At 38.1% G+C, this 22493-nt stretch overlaps 1 protein-coding gene across 3 annotated transcripts in view; it reads right to left on the bottom strand.

The window, feature by feature from the left end:
* The window catches only part of Cecr2 (CECR2 histone acetyl-lysine reader), a 138868-nt gene that overhangs the window by 53457 nt on the left and 62918 nt on the right, over positions 1–22493 (bottom strand). For all 3 annotated transcript variants that reach the window (XM_020153849.2, XM_020153852.2, XM_074076418.1), the window contains exon 2: positions 3795–3889. In XM_020153849.2, the coding sequence (XP_020009438.2) occupies positions 3795–3889 (95 nt within the window). The remainder of the gene's footprint in view (positions 1–3794; positions 3890–22493) is intronic.

Here is a 22493-nt window from a genome sequence, read left to right as displayed (position 1 = left end):
AAATAGACAAATATAAACAATGAAAAGCAAAGAGAAAGGATAGTCCTAGAAAAATCAAGAGAATCAACTGTTTTTTTGGTGGTGGTGGTGGGGAGACAGATGGGGGATGGGATTCAAGTGGTACAGTGCCTGTGTAACAAGTTCAAATCCCAGTGAGAGAAAGAAGAAACTATATATCAACTTTAAAAAAGCAAGTTGCAAATATAAGAAAATTCAAATTCAAGGAAATAGTACATATTTCAAGAATTCTTTTATGGCAAAGACAAAAGGCATTGTAGGCTGGGGGCATGGCTTAAATGAAAAATTAGCTGAAAAATGATAAGGCCTTGAGTTCAAACTCTATGCCATCAAAAACCAAACAAAACTTGGGAGGGGATGGGTAGCTGGAGTTTGAACTCAGGGCTTACACCTTGTGCCACTCCAGCAGCGCCTCGCCCCCTTTTCTGTGGTACTGGGGGTTGAACTCAGGGCCTTCACCTTGAGCCACTCCACCAGCACTTTTTTGTGATAGGTTTTTTCAAGATAGGGTGTCTAGAACTATTTGCTCAGGCTGGATGCCAACTGCGATCCTCCTGATCTCTGCCTCCTGAGTAGCTAGGACTATAGGTGTGAGCCAAGGACACCGAGCCACAAACAAAACTTTTAATGTGGATCTGGTTTTTTGTTTTGTTTTTCTTTAAAACACAAAGTGGGTCTCACTATGTAGCACAGGCTGGCCTAAACTCACAATCCTCCTGCCTCAGCCTTCCATGGGTTGTGATTAAAGCAGTGTACTACCACGTCCAGATTGACTGCACTCCTGATGGCAACAAAAATTAAATAGACACGGCACTGTCTAACCTAAATTAATAAATCTGTATTTCCTTTTGGTGAACAGCAAGTGTAAAAAGGCTGTAACTTTTTACTAGTGAAATTAAAGTATGAATAAATATTCTCAATATTGTAAACATGTCAGTTTTATCCAGATTTCCTCATAAAATAAAATGGGTTCCTTATGTTATCTGGAAAAAAGAGCAAACAGGACCAGTTGACACCAATTTTAAACAGAAGGACAAAGAGGAAGGACTAGGATGTGAAGCTCAGCCCACAAATCACTTTCTCACACCAGGATATATATTCTGTTAACATACTTCTAAGTACACATCTCAGTAACTGTATACATTGTAGCTATCAGTGGACCTCCAGCCACTGGCCCCCACAGAGAACTAACTGTTAGCTCTGTGCCAGTCAGGAAAGTGTCCTGCCAGTCATCACTGACAGGCATATAGAGAGCCATGTTCAGAACTAATGAGCATATGTAGACAGACACTCTAATGTAGTGATAAAACAGAATCACCTCTGTGATATCGGCCTGATGATTTGTTCACAAAATCTTAATTATTTGTTGGGTTTTTGTTTGTTTGTTTGTTTTTGTTTTTTTGTGGGATTAGGGCTTGAAATCAGGGCTTCATACTTACAAAACAGGCACTCTACTGCTTGAGCCACACCTCTAGTCCACTTTGTTCTGGTTATTTTGGAGATGGGATCTTGCGAACTATTTCCCAGGACTGGTCTTGAACCAGGATCCTCCCAATCTCAGCCTCCCAAGTAGCTAAGGATTTCAGGCCTGAGCCGCTGGTGCTTAGCTTGGGTGTTTGCTTTAAATGAATGATTGCATTTCTAAAAACTTATACTAAGGAGATAAAAGATTGCACACCTGATCAATTTCATACAAAATACCCATTATAACATATTTAACACAGTTAAGAACAAGACATAAGCCAGATGAGGTGGCTCACACTTGTAATCCTAGCTTCTTGGGAATCTGCAATTAGGAGGATCAGAGTTAGAGGCCAGCCTGGGCAAACAGTTTACAAGACCCAATGTCCAATGTCTAATAACCACAGCAAAATGGACTGGCAGTGTGGCTCAAGCAGTAGCGTGCCCTGAGTTCAAATGCCAGTTCGATCAAAAAAAAAAAAAATGCCAAAGGTCTACCTACCAGATTGTATTATATGAAAACATGGTTATACAAAAAATTACTGCAGTACTAAAAACTTCCAGATATGAAAATATGAAACTAGGGCTGGTGGAGTGACTCAATGGTAGAGCACCTGCCCAGCAAGCAGGAGATCCTGAGTTCAAATCCCAGCACTTTGCCCCCTGCCTCCAGAAAAAAAGTATCTATACATCTATATATAGTATGAATACAACTGTGCTTTAAAAAGACTGTTGATCTCACCACCACTGGCTCACACCTGTAATCCTACCTACTTGGAAGGCTGAGGTCAGGAGGATCACAATTTGAGGCCAGCCTGGGCAAATACTTTGTAAGACCCCATCTCCAAATATAACCCAAAGTGAATCCCAGCCCACCTCAAAAAATAATAAATAAATATGGTTGAATTTTAATCTCAGCTGGAGGTGTTGCTCAAGTGGTAGAGTTGCCTAGCAAGCACGAAGCCCTGAGTTCATACCCCAGTACAGCAAAAATTAAAAAAAAAAAGACAAAATCTCCTAAATAGAGAAAAGAAGACTCTCCTAAATAGAGAAACAAAGAAAATATACTAACATGTACCTTCTCATCTTTATTAGTATTTGTAAGTGCAACTTGGGTATCCTAAGGGAAAGAGTGGTTTATGGAGTATAGGAGCATTAGCATAAGGAGTGCAGGCTTTGACCTCTTTCTTGCCTTGTATGAAAGTTTATTGCACATGAACATCAGCCCTAACACAGTGAATTCACTAGAACAAAAATATCTGAGTGAGATACCATCTTTTTTTTTTTTTTTGGGTGGTAATGAGGTTTGAACTCAGGGTCTCGTGCTTGCTAGGCAGGCACTCTACCACTTGAGCCAGTCCACAAGCCCTTTCTTGTGTTGGTTATTTTCGAGATAAGGACTCATGAACTATTTGCCTGTGCTGGCTCTGAACTGTGATCCTCCAAGTAGCTAAGACTACAGAAGTGAGCTACCAGCACTTGGCCTGAGATACCACCTTTAACCTTTATGAAAAATATAAACTGACAACTCAAATCCCAACATGCATCAGAGGGTCAAGAGACTAAGACACCACTGTGTCTAGCCTTTTTATGAGTGTGCTCTGTTCTGTATAAAAAACTAGCAAAGAAAATGTGTATCAGGATCAAAACAAGAGATGAGCCGGGTGGAGGGGTAGGATATAGTGGCACATGCCTGTACCAGTAGGCTGAAGCAGAAGGATTCCTTGAGCCCAAGTTCTAGGCCAACCTGGGCAACACAGTTGGACCCCATATCAAAACCAAACAAAACCAAAGGAAAAGATTTTAACAGAGAACAACACTATCTACATAGATGAAATCTATTCCCAGTCTCTACACATCTTTAAGGCACTGGAGAGCTACTTATTTGGCAGTTATGGCGTAAGGGAGCCCAGAGACTCCAAGTTAATTATGCTACTGCTGCCAGTTATGTGAACAACAAAGACACGCAAGCAGCAGGAATACAGTAAAATCTAATTTTAATTTGTTAGGCAATATTTTACCAATATTACAAATCAAAATCAGAAAAAGGCACATACAAGAGAGAGAAATTCTACACTCAAATAGTAGATGGTGTAACAAAGAGTAAGTGATACAGATTTATGAAAATAAAGTCAAGAATCACAGTACAGAATAAGGAAGCACGGAGCTGGGGAATCCATTTGTATACAGAAGTACATACTGTTATGTACTGCCTAATGATGGACTCTGGCTTGTTATAAGAGACAGGAAACACAACTGTGACTGGTTAATTGGTTCCCTGCACAAGAAATACTTAATAAGATAAAGTTACTCACGTGATATCCCTTCGTTGATAGCAGCCCTGAAGGAGACAGGCAATCAAATCACTGATAAACTCCACATCATCTCTGTGAAGAGCTGCTTCTAACTCCTGAGAGAGGGGAAGGTAGAGAAAAGAGAGATATCAAACACAGGTTTCTTTAAATTCACCTTGCTACCACCACCATCATAGGCACAAACAGGGTTGTTCCGTGGGCGATGCTGCCCTTCCTACAATGCTGCTGGAATAGTAGTAAGAGCTTAGGTTTTTGGCTTTCCCTAGGGTTTATTCCTCTCATTGCTCCTAACTAGGCCCCATTCTTTTTATCTGCACACAGGAAGAAATATCCTTTTTTTTTTAAAATAAATCAATGCTAATTGTGTAATCAAAGAGCGTAACTTAAATAAACTTGCTGTACTGTTTTCTATTTTAAAGGCAAGGGAGAATACAGGAGCATCATATAATTGATTTAAAAGTATTCTTGTAGAAACCGTTATTGCAGATAGTTTTATCTGCAACAGTTTTAAAGAATCACTGTATTTTGAACTCAACAGCATTGGGAGGGAACAATACGGCAAGTTTTATTTTAAGGACACTATATCTACATTGACTGATGATAGGTGATTGCTAGAATAAGATGATTCTTACATCATCTGGAAAGAACTGAGGTAAATACCTAGGTGAGATCCATTTACTTTCCTTGGGGTTCAGGTAGATGCTTCAGAAGACTTAACTTGTCTCCACACAGAATTCTAAGATTAGGAGAGAGAGATCATTGGATAAAAAGTAGCAATGGAGAGAGGAGCCAGTGGCTCACACCTGTAATTCCAGTTATTTTGGAGTCTGAGATTGGGAGCATTGTGGTTCTAGGTCAACATGGGCAAATAGTTGAAGAGTCCCTATCTACTAACTGGACCAAAATGGACTGGAGTGTGGCTCAAACAGTAGAGCGCCTCCTTTGCAAGTGTGAAGCCCTGAGTTCAAACCCCAGTCTCACACACACCATAGGGAAAAAAAAACTGACAGTGGGAGACTTTACTGGATCCTATTTCTTTTCTCAGTCCTCCAAAACAAGATAGAATATACTCTAAGTCATTAACTCTTACAACTCTTACATGGTATAAGCTGGCCTGTGTTCTTTCAAAGAGGATACTGTCCATCTTCTGCATGCAAACCATTTACCAAGAGTTGGCTCACTAGCACATAACTAGATCTATAATCCACAAAAAAATCAAATGCCTGAGCATCTTATTAGTGGTTCTGAAAGTATGAGCAATACATGAGATGCAATTTCTTTTTTTCTTTCCTTTTCTGGTGGTACTGGGCCTTGAATTTAGGGCCTCACATCAGCTAGGCAGGTGCTCTCCTGCTTGAGCCACACTGCCAGCAAGAGATGCAATTTATAATCTATAAATTATAGTGGTGGTATATTCTAAAATGGATAGTCTGTTTCTCGTACACAAAATAACAAAATTCTTAAGTAAACTATTTTAAAATTGTTCCATTCATTTTGGTTTATTTTTTCAAAAAATTCCTGAGTTTGGGGCTGGCAGAGTGGCTCAAGTCATAGAGTGCCTGTCTAGCAAGCATGAGGTCCTAATTCAAACCCCAGTACCACCACACACACACAAAAAAAAAAGCCCTAAGTTTGGAGACCCTAACTCTAAAACTTCTCAGGCCAAATGCTAAATGTGGCACAGGCTATAATCTGCCATTGAGGCATCTCAAGTGATAAGAAGGGTGTCCTGCATTTCCTTGAAAACCTAAGTAGATGACACTCAAAAGCCAAAGACGAAACTCAAGACTGAAAATATTGCTTGCCTTAACAATAAATTTGGAAATAATTAACACATATATGGCAATGGTTCTTATTCTTGTATTAACTTACTAATTCCCATGGGCAGAGGCCTTTTCTACGTTCTTGTTAGCGGTTATTCAGGAAAATTAAAAACCCTATGAAACCAGAGACAACAAGGTTTTGAACTAAGATGAGTCAGAATTCATTCATCAACAAATATTTACTGGAGTTCCATCCTGCAAAGATAATATAATACTTTTGAAGCACTAACAGGTTTAATTCAGTTAAGAGAAAACTGTATAGAAAACTAAACAGCCACTAGTACTCTTAAGTACAGAGAGGGGAGAAGGGAAGGAGAAGGAGGAAGGAGTAGGGCTGCTTCTGGCAGTGCCAAGCCTGAGCAAGTTCATAAAGGTGGAAGCACTTGGGATGGGAAAACTGTGAGAATGTATGTGACATGCAGGGCAGAACCAGATCCAGAGAAGGCACCAAGAGGATGTCAGATTTAGTTTAACTATTCTACAGGTTATGTGAAGGGAGTAATGCAACCTAAGATGGAAGAGAACACTTGACCACCAAACCAGTAAGTCTTGTCTTTCTTTAAGAGATAAGGGAGACCAGCTAGCTTATTTTTATAGAGAGAGGGATCAGGAAGAATAATCTAGATGCTGTGTATGTAACAGGGTAGGATGTTAGCAAAAGCAGCAGCGAGAGAGGTTCTGAACAAGGTAACAAGCAGGAGGAGAAACAAATTCAAGGTCTGATAGAAATAAATGAGAATCCAGGCAAGGGATAACTCAAAAGGCTATTTTTAGCCTGGTTACTGGGCAAGACTCCAAAATAAATGGCAATTATAGTAACAGAAGCTATGTCCTGGAAGTAAAAAGTCCCAGGCAATCATATTTTAAAAGTCAGTCGGAATCACTGAATTCCCCAACTTTCAGGTAAATTATTTCACTCTCAATTTAAAGATTAGACAGCCATGGTCTTATCTGTAATCTCAGCAGCAGGGAGGCTGAGGCAGGATGGCAAGTACAAGGCCTGCCCGGGTTACATAGTGAGAATCTTGTCTCAAACAACAAAACAAAACAAAACAAAACAAAACAAAAAAAAAACACCAAACTAGGCACTCAGCAAATCAGTGACAGCCAAGGGAAATCCAGGTCACCCAGTCCAGTGTTCTTCTTACAAACAAAGCTGCCTCCCCTGCTAATGTTCTCTAAGTCTAGAAAGGTCTCATGGGTTCAATAATTACAACAATCACAGTAGCCACATATTTCTGTTCTCCAAGATCTCATATGTACCATTCTATCTGGAAATACCTTCCCTGTGACAAACCATACTGTAGTCCTTCACACACAAAAAACTTCTCTACAAAGTCTTTCTTCCTGAGTTCCACCAGCCACATGCCATGGATGCAGTAGCTGTTCCAGCTCTGTCCCCTTCTCCACAAGGGTGAATTAAAAGCACAATGTGTTTTTTGTTTGTTTTGTTATTTTGTAGCACTGGGGATGGAACCCAGCAAGGCAAGTGCTGTACACCACTGATCTGCAGCTGTAGCCCAACAATGTGATTCTTGAGCAAAGGTGCTAAGGCTTCACTAACTGTACCCCTTGTGCCATCCAACATTTTGTATGTTTTTGTAAACAGTTCATATACAGTACATTTCTGTACTGCTTTCTTTAATGTATACATGCCTTGTTTAACTTGGAATCTATTATTAAACAATTGACTATTAAATCTGGTTAAATAGTTCACCTGGATTAACAGTATTGTTGGACAGCCATAAAAATGGCCAGATTGTGGAACAGCTATTGAATGTAGTACTTTCAAAATGTACATACCTTTCCCTGTTTCTGTTTCACTGGTTTGTTTCTTAAAGTCAGGTGCTCTGTCAGACTAACCTAGAGAGCTGTTATGGTAGAGAAAGTTGTCTTGTGTGGCATGAAATCAAGAATACGCCTATGAAGTTAGTCCATATACTTTGCAACTCCTTAAGGCTCTTTTATCCTTAATTAAGGAAGTAGTCCTTGCACTTTTAATCCTACATAGTATCCATACTTACTATTTGGCACATCGTTTGGGATTTTCCAAGATACATCAAAGGTCTTTAAGAGTCATGGGTGAAGGAAAATTTAGCAACCAGTAATTGAAGTCCTATTGGATATTTCATGTTTAAATAGATATTCTATACCAGACACTAATTTGAATGTAATAAAGGCCACGGGCCTCTATATGAAACTGGATTTAAACTTTCTTATTCTAGGGAATAAAACATTCTTGATCAAACAGTATCTGTTCTAAACTGAAAACATTGCTAAGGTAGGCATTGAGTGTTTTCTGAATCTCTCCTGATGATTTATAGCCATGTTTCCTTTGAATTCAGAAATGATTAGTTTTCATAATAGCCCTTGGCTATACTTGCTGTATTCATGATTTACATCTAATTTACTATTTTCCACAATTTTATTTGACAAAAGAAACATTGGTACACATCATTACCTGTAAATTTGCCAGGCTACCTAGCATACATCAATATGTATTGTGAAAAATGAGCAAAGAAAAGTGATTTAACATTACTTCATAATGTCCCCAAATAGATCTAAGTCATGTACTAAGCCATTTTATATCAGAAATCTCTGCCAGAATATTTAAATCTTCCCCTAAGAATACTAAGCCAAGCCAAGAGAGTGTGCTTTGTCCAAATGTCATAGAAATCACTTGTCATTCTTTAATTTCCTCTCTGTGCTATTAAAGAGAAAAATCTATAACATCCCTTTTCCCAAGTAATAAAAATTGCATAAAAATCAAATGTAAATTTATCTTCTAAGTGAAAAGTATATAGAAGGAGGGGTATCAGAAGATGTAGATAAGGTTTTTTTTTAAACGCTTTAGTATATGGATACTATTAAAAGCTGCTTTCCATTGACTGGAAAGCTTGCTGTTTTTCTGCTCCTCAATATTTCAAACCATGGTCTTCCCAAATTCTTGTCACTTTTTTAAATGTTAATGTAACTCTTGAGCAGAAAATGGATATATTTTCAGGTTTTTGACAACAATGCTATTCCGTAATTGCTGTATTGTCCATCACAGTCTCTTAGAACTTATAGTTCTAAGTTAAGTAAACATATGACTCCTTATAAATTACCAAGTCAAATTTTTGTATATTGTACGTAAAGAACCTGAGACCCAAATCAAAGACTAGAATCCCTAAATTCTGTTTAGTTCCTTTTTCCTCATAACACCAGGCTGCCTTTTTCCTTCATATCACACCTGACCAGTAGCAGAATTCAAAAACCATATATTCGTAAGGGTCAGTCCTCTACTATCAAATGATGCCAAGTTTATTTCTTTCAAGGATAATTGCCTTCTTTATCTAGTCAAACTGCCAGTTTTATTGGAAAAAAGCAAGTTATATATTCACAAAACTGAAGACTTTCTGCCTAAAAAATTAAAAGCAGTTTATGAACATAAATTAAAAAAAAAAAAAAAAAAAAAAGAACAGAAATACCAAGTTAAATGATCACACTGGCCACAATTGAGAACATAAAGCAAGAAATGGGAGGGTATTCATTAGGAGGGTACTCAAGAAAGTCTGACACAGAATACATGTGGTTTTATTTAAGCGACCACTCTTATTCTGTGGGAAATACAACATGATTTTTACAAAACAGTCATTATACAGAATAGAATGCAAACCTGCATTAAGTTTTCCTGGCTGAAATCTAATTCCATTCCTCACCAATCTCTGACTTCTTTCTACCCAAAGACATCCTCTTCCAGTGCCTCCTCCTATCAACGTCTCTGTCATCAGAGACTGAATCTAGCTGCCTAGATTCTAACTAGAATATTGTCCTTTGAAGAGGGGAGAAAAAAAGTTTTCTGCACTGTAGCAATACTGTTACGAATGTTTATTTCTTTGCAGTACTGGGCTTTGAACTTGGGCTCCCCCTTGCTGGCAGGTGCTAGATCACTTGAGCCATACCCTCCATTTTTGCTCCTTATAACACATTAGTGTTAGTTTCATTCACCACTTCCTCTTCATAAGTTGCTTATAGGAAAGGAACATTCCTGTGGCTCTAACCATAATATTAAACCCAAATTTTATCAAATATCAGGTGGTCAAACCATTGAACAAAAAAAGTACAACTCACCTACTTTAGACATGATGAATATAAAGGTGAAAATGAAAATCCCAGTATGTGAGTCTAATCCTCTCATACCTGGCACATCTAATAAATTGTATGTGTTCGTTTCCAAGAAAGAAAAGGGGACTAGAAAAGGAAAGGATTTAAAGGCACATTGAAGACATATAAATGCTGGTCTTTTGTTTTTGTTACTGATTTGAGGCGGTTTTTCTTTTGCATTTTTCTTTTAGGCTTTTTGGTGGCACTGGGGTTTGAACTCAGAGCCTCACACTTTCTAGTCAGGCTCTCCACCACTTGAGCCACTCCACCAGCCTTGAGGAGTTTTTTGAGGCAGGGTCTCATTAGTAGGCCAGGTCCATCTTGAACTTGTAATCCTCTTGCCTCAGCCTCTGAAGTGCTGGTATGTACCAGCACTGTCAGGTAAATGCTGGTTTGATAAACAAAAGAAGCAAACATAGTGACCAATAAAAGTGAAAAAACAGTAGCTTCATAATGCCATCAACCTAAAAATGCACTGAAATGAGAATTTTCAAGTCAATTTCATTTCTGACATAAGAACTCTGAATTAAATCTTAATTTTGTAACCCCAAACACACTCAAATGAAAATCTCAACTGTCCAAAACTCTTTATCTAAAACCACTAGCATTAATATATATAAAATTAAATCAGGCACACTCACTTATCAAAATGTGGAGTTTATAGTTTCTTGCCTCCAGCTCTGAATCCTGCTCAGATGTATTGAAGAATTAAATGTGTAACGGAGATATATAGGTAAACCACTATACTACTTTAATAAATAAATACTTTAATACATTTACTAAAGTATTAGTACATTAGTACTAGTACTAGAACTAAATACATGATTAGTTTCCACTGTTGAAAAGACTGGGTTGTTTGCTCCTTGCAGAACAATGTCACTTCTACCCATAAATCTATTTAGAAATCAGTGAGAATGTGAAGTTATATGAAATTTCTAGTGAGAGTGTTTGCCAAACAACTGCCAGTATTCTTTTATTACTGTTCCAACAAAGGCTGGGGCATGGCTCAAGTTGTAGAGCTCCTGTCTATTACTGTACCCAAACAGCAAGTAGAATTACAGACAATTGGAACTAATCAGAACCTTCAATTAAGACTTACAAACAGTAAGTATAACATGGCCAAATGATAAGTTAAACTGTCCTGAAACCCACATTTTATTTACATATAAATTACAAATTTAAGTTCAAAATTAGCAACATTTGCTAACCTGTGGCAGCAGAAATCAAAATTAGTAAATCAAATGCATCTAAATAGTGTCCTTGAAAGTCTTAAATGTAGCTGAGCTGGAGGTGTGGTTCAAGTAGGAGAGTGCCTGCTTAGCAAGGGCACAGTTCAAACTGAGTACCTGAACTCGAACCTTAGTTCAAACTCTAGTGTTGTCACCACCAAAAAATAAAATATAGCCCACAGAAGTAGAGAAGTAATGAGTTAACAGAGGCCAAGGAAGAGGAGGTTGGGGAGCGGGGGTTAAGAAAACACAGACAAAGTTAGTTAGATAAGAGGAGTAAATAAGCTATCTCACTGCACAATAGATATAGGACTACTATACTTAATATAACGTATTTTTCAAAATAGCTAGAAGAGGGATGTAGATCACTAGTACAGCATGTGCTTTCTTTAGCATGTGTAAGACCCTAGGTTCAATCCCCAGCAAGAAGTGGGACAAATTTACAGTCTAGCTAAGAGCAACATATGTAAAAAATAGTCACTGGGGATTAGAGGTGTGGCTCAAGCAGTAGAGCACCTGCTTTGCAAGTTCAAACTTCAGTCCCACCAATCAGTAAAACAATCAGTACAAAACAATACTCCCAACAAATGGATTGTGTTTTACTACAAATAACTGGTAAATGTCCAAGGTGATAGACATGCTAATTACTCCGATTTGATCATTATACAATGAATGTGCATCAAAACACCAAACTGTGTCTCATAATTTGTACAGTTATTATGGGTTAAATAAAAATGAAACTTCAAGGAACTGGGGATGTAATTCAGTGGTAAAGAGTTTACCTACTGATAACTGTTTCAATCTTCTGATTATGATAAAATGAATATTGAATCCATTGAAATATTAGAAACTGCAATTAAAATAAAGCTTTGGAACAAAACCAAAAAAGAGCTGGCCTAGCATACTGAATACCTTGGGTTCAAGCTTTACCACTGTGAAAATAAATAAATAAATAACTTAGTGCAAACCCACTGGTTACATTATTAATTTGTACACCAAATCTGCATTTTCATCCATAAACCTGAAATAACTTTGTTTTGTTCCCAAGACCTCAGATGCTAGGCGACAGGCAATTTTTCAGCCTGTACCTGAATTTTGGAAAATTCCCATGAGTGGATGGATAATAGTAACTTTTTTTGGGGGTGGGGGGAGTAGAGGTGGCCACTGGGGAAAGTTATTATATAGAAGCTTGGAGTAAGAATCAGAGTTGTTGGATCAGGTCTTCTAAGAACTGTTCAGTTCAGGCCTAAACTGTCTTCAAATGACCCAAGTACTGAGGTGCTGCATCATTTATAAATATATTCTAACACCCACTCCATGAACCCTGGAATATTTTAACTAAGTCAAAGTCAGTAAGCAAAATGGATTTTTGGTTTTAAATATAATTCTATGATATTATGTTTACTATCTCAGAAGCTACCTGGAACATATATATATTTAAAATATATATGCAGGCCCAAGCTAACTTGAAAAGTAACAAAGCTATCAGTAGAATTTAAAATACAGAATCAGTAAAGGTTAGAACCAAGCATAGGTGAAGAACCTCAGAGAGCACAGCTGCTTTTCCCTTTCCTTTTAGCTAACTGTAAACACTAGCAATTTGTACCAATGGATGATCTAAGGAAAGTAACACAAAAGTCTGTGTTTACCACCCTGCAGTAAAAGTGTTGTTTCAGGACAACAGCAGAGAGGAAATGAAACAGGGAAGCCATTTTAACCCTGTTGAACAACAACAAAAAAAAGGTTAATGGGTACAGAGTTTCAGGTGTGCAAGATGAAAATGTTCTGGAGATGTGTTTCACAACAATGTAAATATACTCAATACTGAAATGCATACTCAAAATGGCTAATGGCAATGCACTACTGAACTGTATTTAAAAGTGGATAATGAGAAAAATAATTATTTTAATGGTTTAGTTTTTTTTCACAATACAAGTGTCTTATGCTTGTTTGTTTCCAAGAGTCGATGCGATGATTAAAAAAAGCAATGCAGTACCTGACACGCACAGTAAATGCTGTATAAAATAAATGTTACATATATTTCATCTTCTTTACAAAGATAGGCTGTGGGGAAAGAGCACAGGCTAAAGAGATACCAGTGTCCTTTACAAAACTCTTAAGTTCCTAAATAGAAATTCAAATTCTTTCAATACATGGCCTACCATGTTCAAGCACCAATAAAACTGTCTCCAATGAACTACTTGGAAATCCAGGTTATTCAAGGTTTCAACCCAGAGCTTAAGTCTTAGACTAAGGCAACAAGGGACCCTCCTAAAAGATCTCCACCCCAACCTTTTATTTCTCTTCTCACTTTCCCTCCTCCCCTTTTGTATTCTCCTTTCACTATGCGCATTGAACTGTGAGTGCAGAAATCTGAACTTTGCCAAGATGCTCAGGGACAGAAGAGGCAGGGGAAAGAAAACAGCAGTAAAAAAACCCAGCAGATCTGCACAGAAAAGGGAGACCGTGTTCCGACTGCTTTTTTGCAGCTTCAGAGGGAAGGTGAAGAGAGTAACAGGATTTGCTCCTGTTGCAGCTGGCATCACAGCTCATTAGGGAAAAGCCTGTCTTAACTCCCGCCTTCCCTTTCTTCACCCTGGAGAACAAATCTTTCCAAGATGCAGTGGTTGCTGGGAAGAACACAAGCTGAGCAAGGGGCAACCCACCTCTCTCGAGTAATGGAAAAGAGAAGAGAGAGCTTAGCATACATTTTTAGAGAAGTGTTACAACTGCTCCCTTTAGAAGTCCTGCCTGCCTAATTTTAAAAAGAAAAAAAACAGTAACGCTAGACTAAAGACAGTCTAATTACACAGATCTTATTAAATTCCTTTAATGTAACCATAGTCACCACTTAACATGACAGGTACTCTCTCTTGTATGACATGTTCCTATTCCCTGTAGAAATTTTCTTTTTTCCAACTTCTAAGTAAGAATGAAGATCATAGATTTGCACTATTGCCATTTAGTCACAATAATTCCTTTGAATTCATTTACAGACAGAAAAAAACATACCTAAAGTCGTGTTTACTGTATTTGCTTTTGTAGAGTTACAAATCTGCTTAATTTACTCAGGACCAACTCTGTGTGGGTCCAGAACCCACTCTTGCATAAAGGAGATGCAAAGCAGCCCCCCTTGAAGGGCTCTCCCAGCTGCTGTCCAACACAGAATGCCTGGAGTGTGGGCTTAGAATACAGGAAGAAAAAAGCGTACTGGCCTCCAGAAGGCACCTCTGACTTTGGCAGCTGATGCTTTCTAACTTGGTATAAATTAATTTAATCCCAAAGGCATGTGCCATGCCAATTTAGACTGTAAAGCATAAATCAGCTAGAGTGGGTATAATGCTGAGGGACCGGAAACCAGCTATGTAACACTTTCTGTTGGTCAAGCTATTATCTCAGTAGTCCCCCCCAAAGGCTAGCAGGTCTGTTCTGCTGCTTTGTGGTAACCACACCATTCCTCTCAACTTCCTATGAAACAGCTGTGGAACAGAAAACCAAAATAACTCCTTCCCTCAATGTTGACTGCAACTGTAGGTTAATTACACCAATAAATGTGTAAATCTAGAATAATTTGATTTTCTTCAAATTTATAAATTACTAACACTGGGTCCAAAGACTTTTAAAAAAGATTCAGAAGTTGCATAGATGAAGACTTATGTACAAGAAAATGTCCATGATACATAAACAACTCTTGAGGACTGAAAAGGCTGGAAAGCTTCTCACATCTGCTATGTTCCAGGGGACTAGAGTACTGGACAAGCATGGCCATGCAAAGAAGAAATCTGGAAAAGCAGGTTCCTGGTCGACAATGTACAGCTTCCACTACCAGGTGGGGATATCTAGTTTTCATTGCTGAGGTCAAGGTTCTCCAATTAGTGTGTTCCATGGATTCCACACAAAGGATACAGGAAACCATGAGGTTAAATTAAAAAAAAAAAAAAAAAAAAAAAGACACAGCTTCCTGGAGAGTTTGTTCTACCTAACCTTCATTGTTTTTATTACTGCTGCTTGTTCCTGGAAAAGGTATCTTTAATTGAATATTTGCATGAATTTAAAATACTTTGTCAGAGAACTCCTATTGGAGCTACTTCAGATGACAGCTGAGACCAACCAGACTTCTGACCTTTTTTTTCAGTGCTGGGGGTCAAACCCAGGGCCTTGCACATATTAGTTAGGCAGGTGGTCAAAAACATTTAATTTTTAAAAGATGTACTGATAAAACTTGGAAAGCTAACATGGATATGGTCTGCAGGATATACTGGACTTATTATTAAGGAAACAGACAAGAGGGTGAGAAGAATCCTGACCTAATCCTGAAAAGAAAAGATGGTGCTAATGCTGGAGAAATGACAGTGGAAATAGGAAGCATAAGATGAAAGTGAAACATTTCAGAGTAAGATTTTGTAACTAACTGTAGGTGGAGAAAAAAGGACAACTAAATTTTAGGCAAGTTTTAACCTGACTAAAAAAATACACAGGATCTTTAATGGAAAAATAAAATAAGGAAGATAAAAGGCTAGACTGAGGGTGGACAGAGACAACAAAGTGATACTGGAGATAAAAGTCCTATAAATATAAGATGGGATATAATCTTTCAGTGTTCTGTATCTGGCTGTTCATATGTGACTGTGTCCTAGACTCCTGTGTAAGAATGACAGAAATGCACAAGAAATTTTATCTACTTCAGTTTGAGTATCATAGGTTCCTATGCCTGAATCAATCGCATCTTCTCTCATATGCAGAATCTAGTCCTTTAAAATGAATGACAGGAATGTATACAGGTTCTGGGTAATGTTTTATCAGCAGAAGGAAGAGTGAAAGAAGGAGGTGAAGGGGGGTGATTGTGGTTGAATTACTTTATACACGTTAAACCTGATGATGAAACCTGTTAAAAATTATTTTGAAAGGGGAATAACGAAAGGGTAATAGAGGGGGTGAATTTGATCAAACTACATTGCATGCACGTATGAAGTATCACAATGAAACCCCCCTGACCAACTAATATATGCTAAGAAAAAATAAAAATTTAAAAATTCAGTCCATCACATTATGAGCATGTATTAGTAGGAGGTTCTCACAAATGAAAAGGCAGCCCTGGTACCTGCCATGCAATCAAAGAATAAAAAGAGAACCTATCCTCATATACCACAGGATCTAGAAAAAAGGGAGGCAATAACCACCACCATTTTCAATTCTGTGAGCTGGATACCACAACAGAGGCACAGTCAGAATGACGCTGGGAGATGAACAAGGGCAGAAAAGTGCACAGGAGCTAGCAAGTGGGCACAAGGATGATGACAACAGCAAGGCACTCAGTGAAATGAGGTTATCTCTGAAAATGAGATGTTTTTTAAAAGTTTTAAATTAATAATAACCTGTGTGTATAAATCCCTGGTACTGATAAGAGCCTTCACATAGTAAGTGATAACAAATGCTCCTGGAGCAAACTGAAAGGCCAGTGCCAATGGTGGTAGCAACCATTCAATGTGTGATTAAAGATTCTCATACCTGGAATCCTATCTACTCAGGTGGCAGAGATAAGGAGGATCCTGTTTCAAAGCCAGCCCTGTGCAAATAGTTGAGACCCTATCTTGAAAATTCCCAATACAAAATGGGACTGAAGTGGTGAAGGGCCTGCCTAGCAAGCATGAGGCCTTGAGTTAATTGAAAATGGTATTACAATCCAAGAGGGATAAACTGTAGGCTATCTAATTCGAGATGTTCCCAAGATAAAGAATTTGGTGCTGGGCCGATGGTGGCTCATGCCTGTAATCCTAGCTACTCAGGAGGCAGAGGTCAGGAGGATCGAAGTTTGAAGCCAGCCTGGGCAGTTAGTTTGCAAGACCCTCTCTCGAAAATACCCATCACAAAAACAAGCTGGTGGAGTGGCTCAAGGTGAAGGCCCTGAGTTCAAGACCCACTGCTATTTAAAAAAAAGAAAGAAAGCATGAAAAGAAAACAATCTGGCAGTGTTTATCCAACCTTGTTCTGGGGGAAGAGACAGTGATAATAGTTTGCTGTAGAGAGGACAATTTCATCAGCACTGGGAGAAATTAGTCACTCAAAACTAATTCATTGTCTTCTGATTCATGACTTGTTGGTAGTAAGTGGATCTTGGTAATAGGTGGTGTGTATTGAATGGCAGGTATGAATATGGAGACCATGAAGGGTGACCTACTTAATTTTAAATACAGAAAGTGTCATTCTGAGACTTAAGACTTATAGACATTGCTAAATTGTTTTCTGGGTGGGTTTATTTGTTTCGGTGGTACTTGCGTTTTGAACTCACTCATAGCCCTGCCCTTGTACTTGGGGCATGATCCCAGCCCTTTTTGCTATAGTTATTTTTCAGATAAAGCCTCATGTTTTTGACAGGGTTGGCCTCGGACCATGATTCTCCTACCTCTACCTCATGTGAAATTGGGATTACAGAGGTGAGTTGCCACACCTGGCATAAAATTTTAAACCTACAAAGCTGAGAGCCAGATTTGGTAATCTGAATGCAATCACAATAGAGCAAGACACACATTAAGCATGAATGAGACTATGTGAATTCTAATTATACAGGGTACACCTCAGAAGCACAATAGGTATGATTTCGTGGGGTAAAGGTTAAGGAATGCAAAAACACAAAGAACACAAATGGAAATTTTTCCACAATGAAGTCAATAAACATTTCTGGAGGTTTTGACTAAACTAAAATATTCCAATATACAAAGATCTTAACCAGATAAAGACTTTTAAACATAGTACTTAATACTTCCTTTTACCACAAAATCTTATAAAAATCTAGATGCACTAAAATTAAGTAGAAATCAAGTAGTCTACTTTGTCTGCATCATATCAATCCCTACTGACTTTGTTCTGAACATAGGAAGGAATTAATTACCTGGACTTTCAGCCATAACATACAGTACACCTCTCAGTTCCTTCTGCCTTTCTTTCTCCCAAATGCAAAATGCCAACTAAATCATTAAGTTACATATTTATGTAACATTTCTGCCTCTCAAAACTATGGCTACTGAAACAGTTAATTTTATTCCAGTATTCTTCATTTCCTTTTAGATTTCTTGGAAGATTCCACCATGATCCCAAATAGTACCTATTTTAAGTAAATTGGTTAAACAACCAAAGAGTGTACACCTCTTTCTCCCACAAACACGTTTGTACTTTAAGCACGAGCATAGCAAAAGCAAAAAGACAAGCCCCAGTTTATAAGGCTGTTGAATATCCTTCTAACAAGAAGAACCCAATTAATGGCTCTCTTCTAGGAAATTACTTCTTGGCCAGACCACATGAAGAGAAGAACAATGTCAGACCAGTTCATGGTCTCAAAAGATCAGGAAGTCCTCATTCTGCTCTCTCACTGGGATGGTGTGAAGAGAAAGCAGTGCTAGCTTCTTCTAGACTGGTTTGGCTGGCTCTGGTCTTCAATTCTTGGTCCTCATTATCACCTTAATCATCATCAACAAAGCAGCCCACTTCTGAGGTCAGGAGGGTTGGTTTACTTTTCTGTAGTGAAAGGTCAAGATTGGCATCCACTATTCAAAACTGGACCAACTTGGAAACCAGTATCAATGACTTCAGGACTTTGGGCTCAGAAATTTTCCATGGTTTCAGATTTCAGACGGCAGGACAAACAGCTGATTTTTATAGCTGCAGTCTATTCCTTTTATTTTTTATTCCTAGAACTTCTAATACAGATTTCCTAAAGCAAAAATCTAGGCTCTACACCCAAAAGTTTCTGTTAGTAGTTATGGAATGAGTTCTAGACTTACGATGCTTCTGAAGGCCCAGGGTGAGTCTGATGACCCGCCCCATGGGGAAATTGCTGGAGGAAGGAACCGCTAGAGTTCAGTCCCTTTGCCTTTGTCAGTGAAGGGGGCTTATCATCACATCTTAATGGTTTAACTAGCTCCAGTAAGTACAATACTCAAATCCAGTTCTCAAGAAGAGATTTAACTATTGTTCCAATTTTTCCCTAGTCTTTCCATAAAAAAGCTGTATTTCCCACCATCACTGACATTAGACTTGTTCACATGACTGTCTGAGGAAAACTGTTGTGCCTTTGAAGTATGAGTGGAAGTGGTATGTGACACCTCTGAGTAGAAACTTAAATGATTATTACAGTGTTCAATGATAGCTCTTACTCCCTTATACCAAACAGGACCTGCTTATTTAACATTAGACAAGAGGAGGAAGACAGAGCAAAGCAAGCATTTGATCTAACAGAGACATTAAACATAGTAAAAAGCAAAACAAAACAAATCACCCCCCCAAAAAAAAGAAAAAACCACAGCTGCTAACTACTGAGCTTATTTGTGCGTGTGTGAGTGTGTGTGTATATTTGTGTATTTGTTTGTTTGTTTATTTACTTTAGCTCAAGCTGATCTGCAACTTGCTATACAGTCAAGGCTGGTCTCAAGCTCCCAATTCTCTTGCCTCAGCCTTCCAATGGCTGGGATTAAATAGGCAAGAGCCCCAAACCTAATCTCTGTGCCTTTAGATAGCAAGTTTTGATCACAATTTTTATATATAAATAAATACATACATACATACCTTGTAGGGCTATTTGTCACTGTAGCCTAATAACCTTGCAAAAGCCCACGGTAGCATGTTATTTCCATGACAGAAAAGCTCAATTTGGAGGGGAAAACACACAGTTTTGAAACCAAAACACACATTTTGGGACCACGTAACAGTATTATCTATTAGCTTATTTACTCTGGATAAAACCCTTTAAAGTAGGTATGAATATCACTATTTTACAGATAAAACCATGGGTTGAAGAAAACACTTTCTTCAACAAAATTTTGTCTCACAAAATACAGTGTGGGTTTTTAATTTTTTTTCTTTTTTTAATTAACATATTACACTTTGAGAGGGTACAGTGTGACAATTCAATACATGTACAATATATGTGTAATGACGTGATCAGGGTAACTGACATATCTATCACCTCAGACATGTATCATGTGTTAGGAACATTCAAAATCCTCTCTACTAGTCATTTCAAAATACTCAAGTAACTGTTGTCATATTACTATGCTACAGAATACTAAGAGCTGTAAGTTTCCTTTTTATAAGATGCTCATTCAACTGCTTCATTTTTGGTCAATCTCCATACTTAACAAAGGCCCTTCATTGAGTCTATTTTAAATAAAGTTGATGAAAATTATTCAGTGGTTTAGTAAATGCATGAACAGGGTGTGATGTCAATGGCAAGTAGTCTCACAAAAATTATCTGAAATAGAAATATTTAAGCATTTGTTATAATAATCATGAACATATTCTTACAAGAGCAACTGAAAAAAATCAAAACTATCCAACTATAGTGAATAGATACTTGTGACGTAGGATAAAATTTTCAGAAAACACTCTCAGAAGTAGATTAAAAAACTTAAGAGAAGAGTTACGTTGAGGTACTTTTAGAAAATTGTACTTGAGCTCTTCAAAAAGTAGTTAAGTTTTAGCTGGGCATGGATGGCTCAAAACTGTAATCCTAGCCTCTTGGAGGGCTGAGATCAGGAGGACTGCTGTTTGAGGCAAGCGAGTCACAAGACCTCCATCTCCAAAATACCCAGAGTAAAATGGACTAGAAGTGTGGCTCAGGTGTTAAGAGCATCTGCTTCACACAAGCGAAGTCCTGAGTTTAATCCCTAGTCCCATTAAAACAAAACAAAAACAAAGTAGTTAGTTCTAGCTGAGTATGGTGGCATGTTATCTGTACTCCCTCCTAGGGGAGGGTGAGGCAGGAGGCTCACTAGAGCCCAGCCTGAATACCCCAGTGAGACCCCACCTCAAAACGTTCAGGTTGGGGGATGGGATACAGCTCACTGGAACTGCACTTGCCTAGCATGCTCAAGGCCCTGGGTTCTATCCCTGGCACCACACACACACAACTCACTCTCTCTCTCTCTCTCTCTCATGTTGGACTGGGGAAAGAAAGTTATATATGTCAGTATGACCACAAAAGCTTTATTGGATGTGATTGGGAAAACAGAGTCTGCCTGTTAAGCACACAGAAAACATGTATGTTAATACCACAAAGAAACAACATTCCTAAATTCATTCTCTTTCCACTGTACCAAAGGGAATCATATGTTTTATAAAGGGAGAAATTTTAAGACTATGAAAAGGGGAAAGATAGGGACAATGATATTTTATGATTCCATTTCCTATAAAAACATATCCTAACTGGATTCACTGTATTCTTTACCTAACTTTCAAATCTACTCTTCCCTTTGCCTGGTCCAACGTCCCATTAAAACCAGTTTATAACATATGCACACATCTGTCCACACACTGGACTCTAATTCCACAGCCATCTCTGTAACTTCCATATAACCTCTCTCTACTTCTGCTTTCCCCCATCCTCCCTTATCTTCCATATAAAAACCATACTGTTTTCTGCTCAAGTTAACTAATAAAACAAATTCTCCATTTTCCAATTAGGTTTTATCAAAATCTGCAGGGGGAAATGGCCAATTCACAAAGGGAAGACATTATAAAGAATAAGGAAAACCAAGTAAGGATCTTGAATATTATTAGAAAGATGACACTGGACTTAGTAAAAGAATTTTACACAAGATTTGGAAGGATAAAAGAGTACTATGGATAGATGATAGAAAATGCAGATTAGATATATGAAAAACACAAAAAACAAGAAAAAGGATTACCAGATGGATATAACAAAAAATATTAATACGTAACCTTTGTAGAATATTGAAGTATTTTGACGGTGCTTACATGTAGAACACTGGTATTTCCATGAAGGCCAGGACAACACACACACACACTCTCTTTTGAAAAGCACTGGCTCATTCACCTACTTAAGAGCACAGTAAGCAAAAAATATGGATACTGAATAATATAAAGCATGTGAAACATTTAATGGCTACTATGAAGTTTGATCTGAGACAATTTAACAATTACCTAGATCTGTGAAAACTATTTCTTCAAAAATTGAATTTATTGGTATTATATAGAAGATAAAGGTGCTAGCTGCTCTGAGGAAAACTTAAGCTTGTCAAAGCGTTTTAGACTCAGGCAAAAAAGCAGTACGGAAGAGTGCTGGATGACAAATAAATGAGTCCAGTTAAGTATTCTTAAACCCATGTAGTCTCTCAATCACCATTGCCATTGCTGCAACATGGACAGTGATGTAGCTGGCATGTTTGTGTCCCTCCAAACTTCATACTGAAACATAATCCTCAGTAAGAGCACTGCCCTGGCCCTTCCATTTCCTCTGCCCTGAGAGGACACAACATTCTTCCATGCCTGTGCATGTGAGGACAGCATGAGAGGATGCTATCAACGATAGGCCCTCACAAGACACCAAATTTGCTGGTACCATGCTCTTGAACTTACCAGTCTCTAGAACTGTGGAAAATAAATTTCTATTATTTATAAATTACCCAGACTAAGGGGTGTTCCTATCATAGCATCAGAACACACTAAGACAGATAGGATTTTGAAAACCAAAACCTCTCACCTGAATT

Source organism: Castor canadensis, chromosome 6 (genome assembly GCF_047511655.1).
Source record: "Castor canadensis chromosome 6, mCasCan1.hap1v2, whole genome shotgun sequence".
Taxonomy (NCBI): Eukaryota; Metazoa; Chordata; class Mammalia; order Rodentia; family Castoridae; genus Castor; species Castor canadensis.
This window is presented reverse-complemented; position numbering and strand designations above follow the sequence as displayed.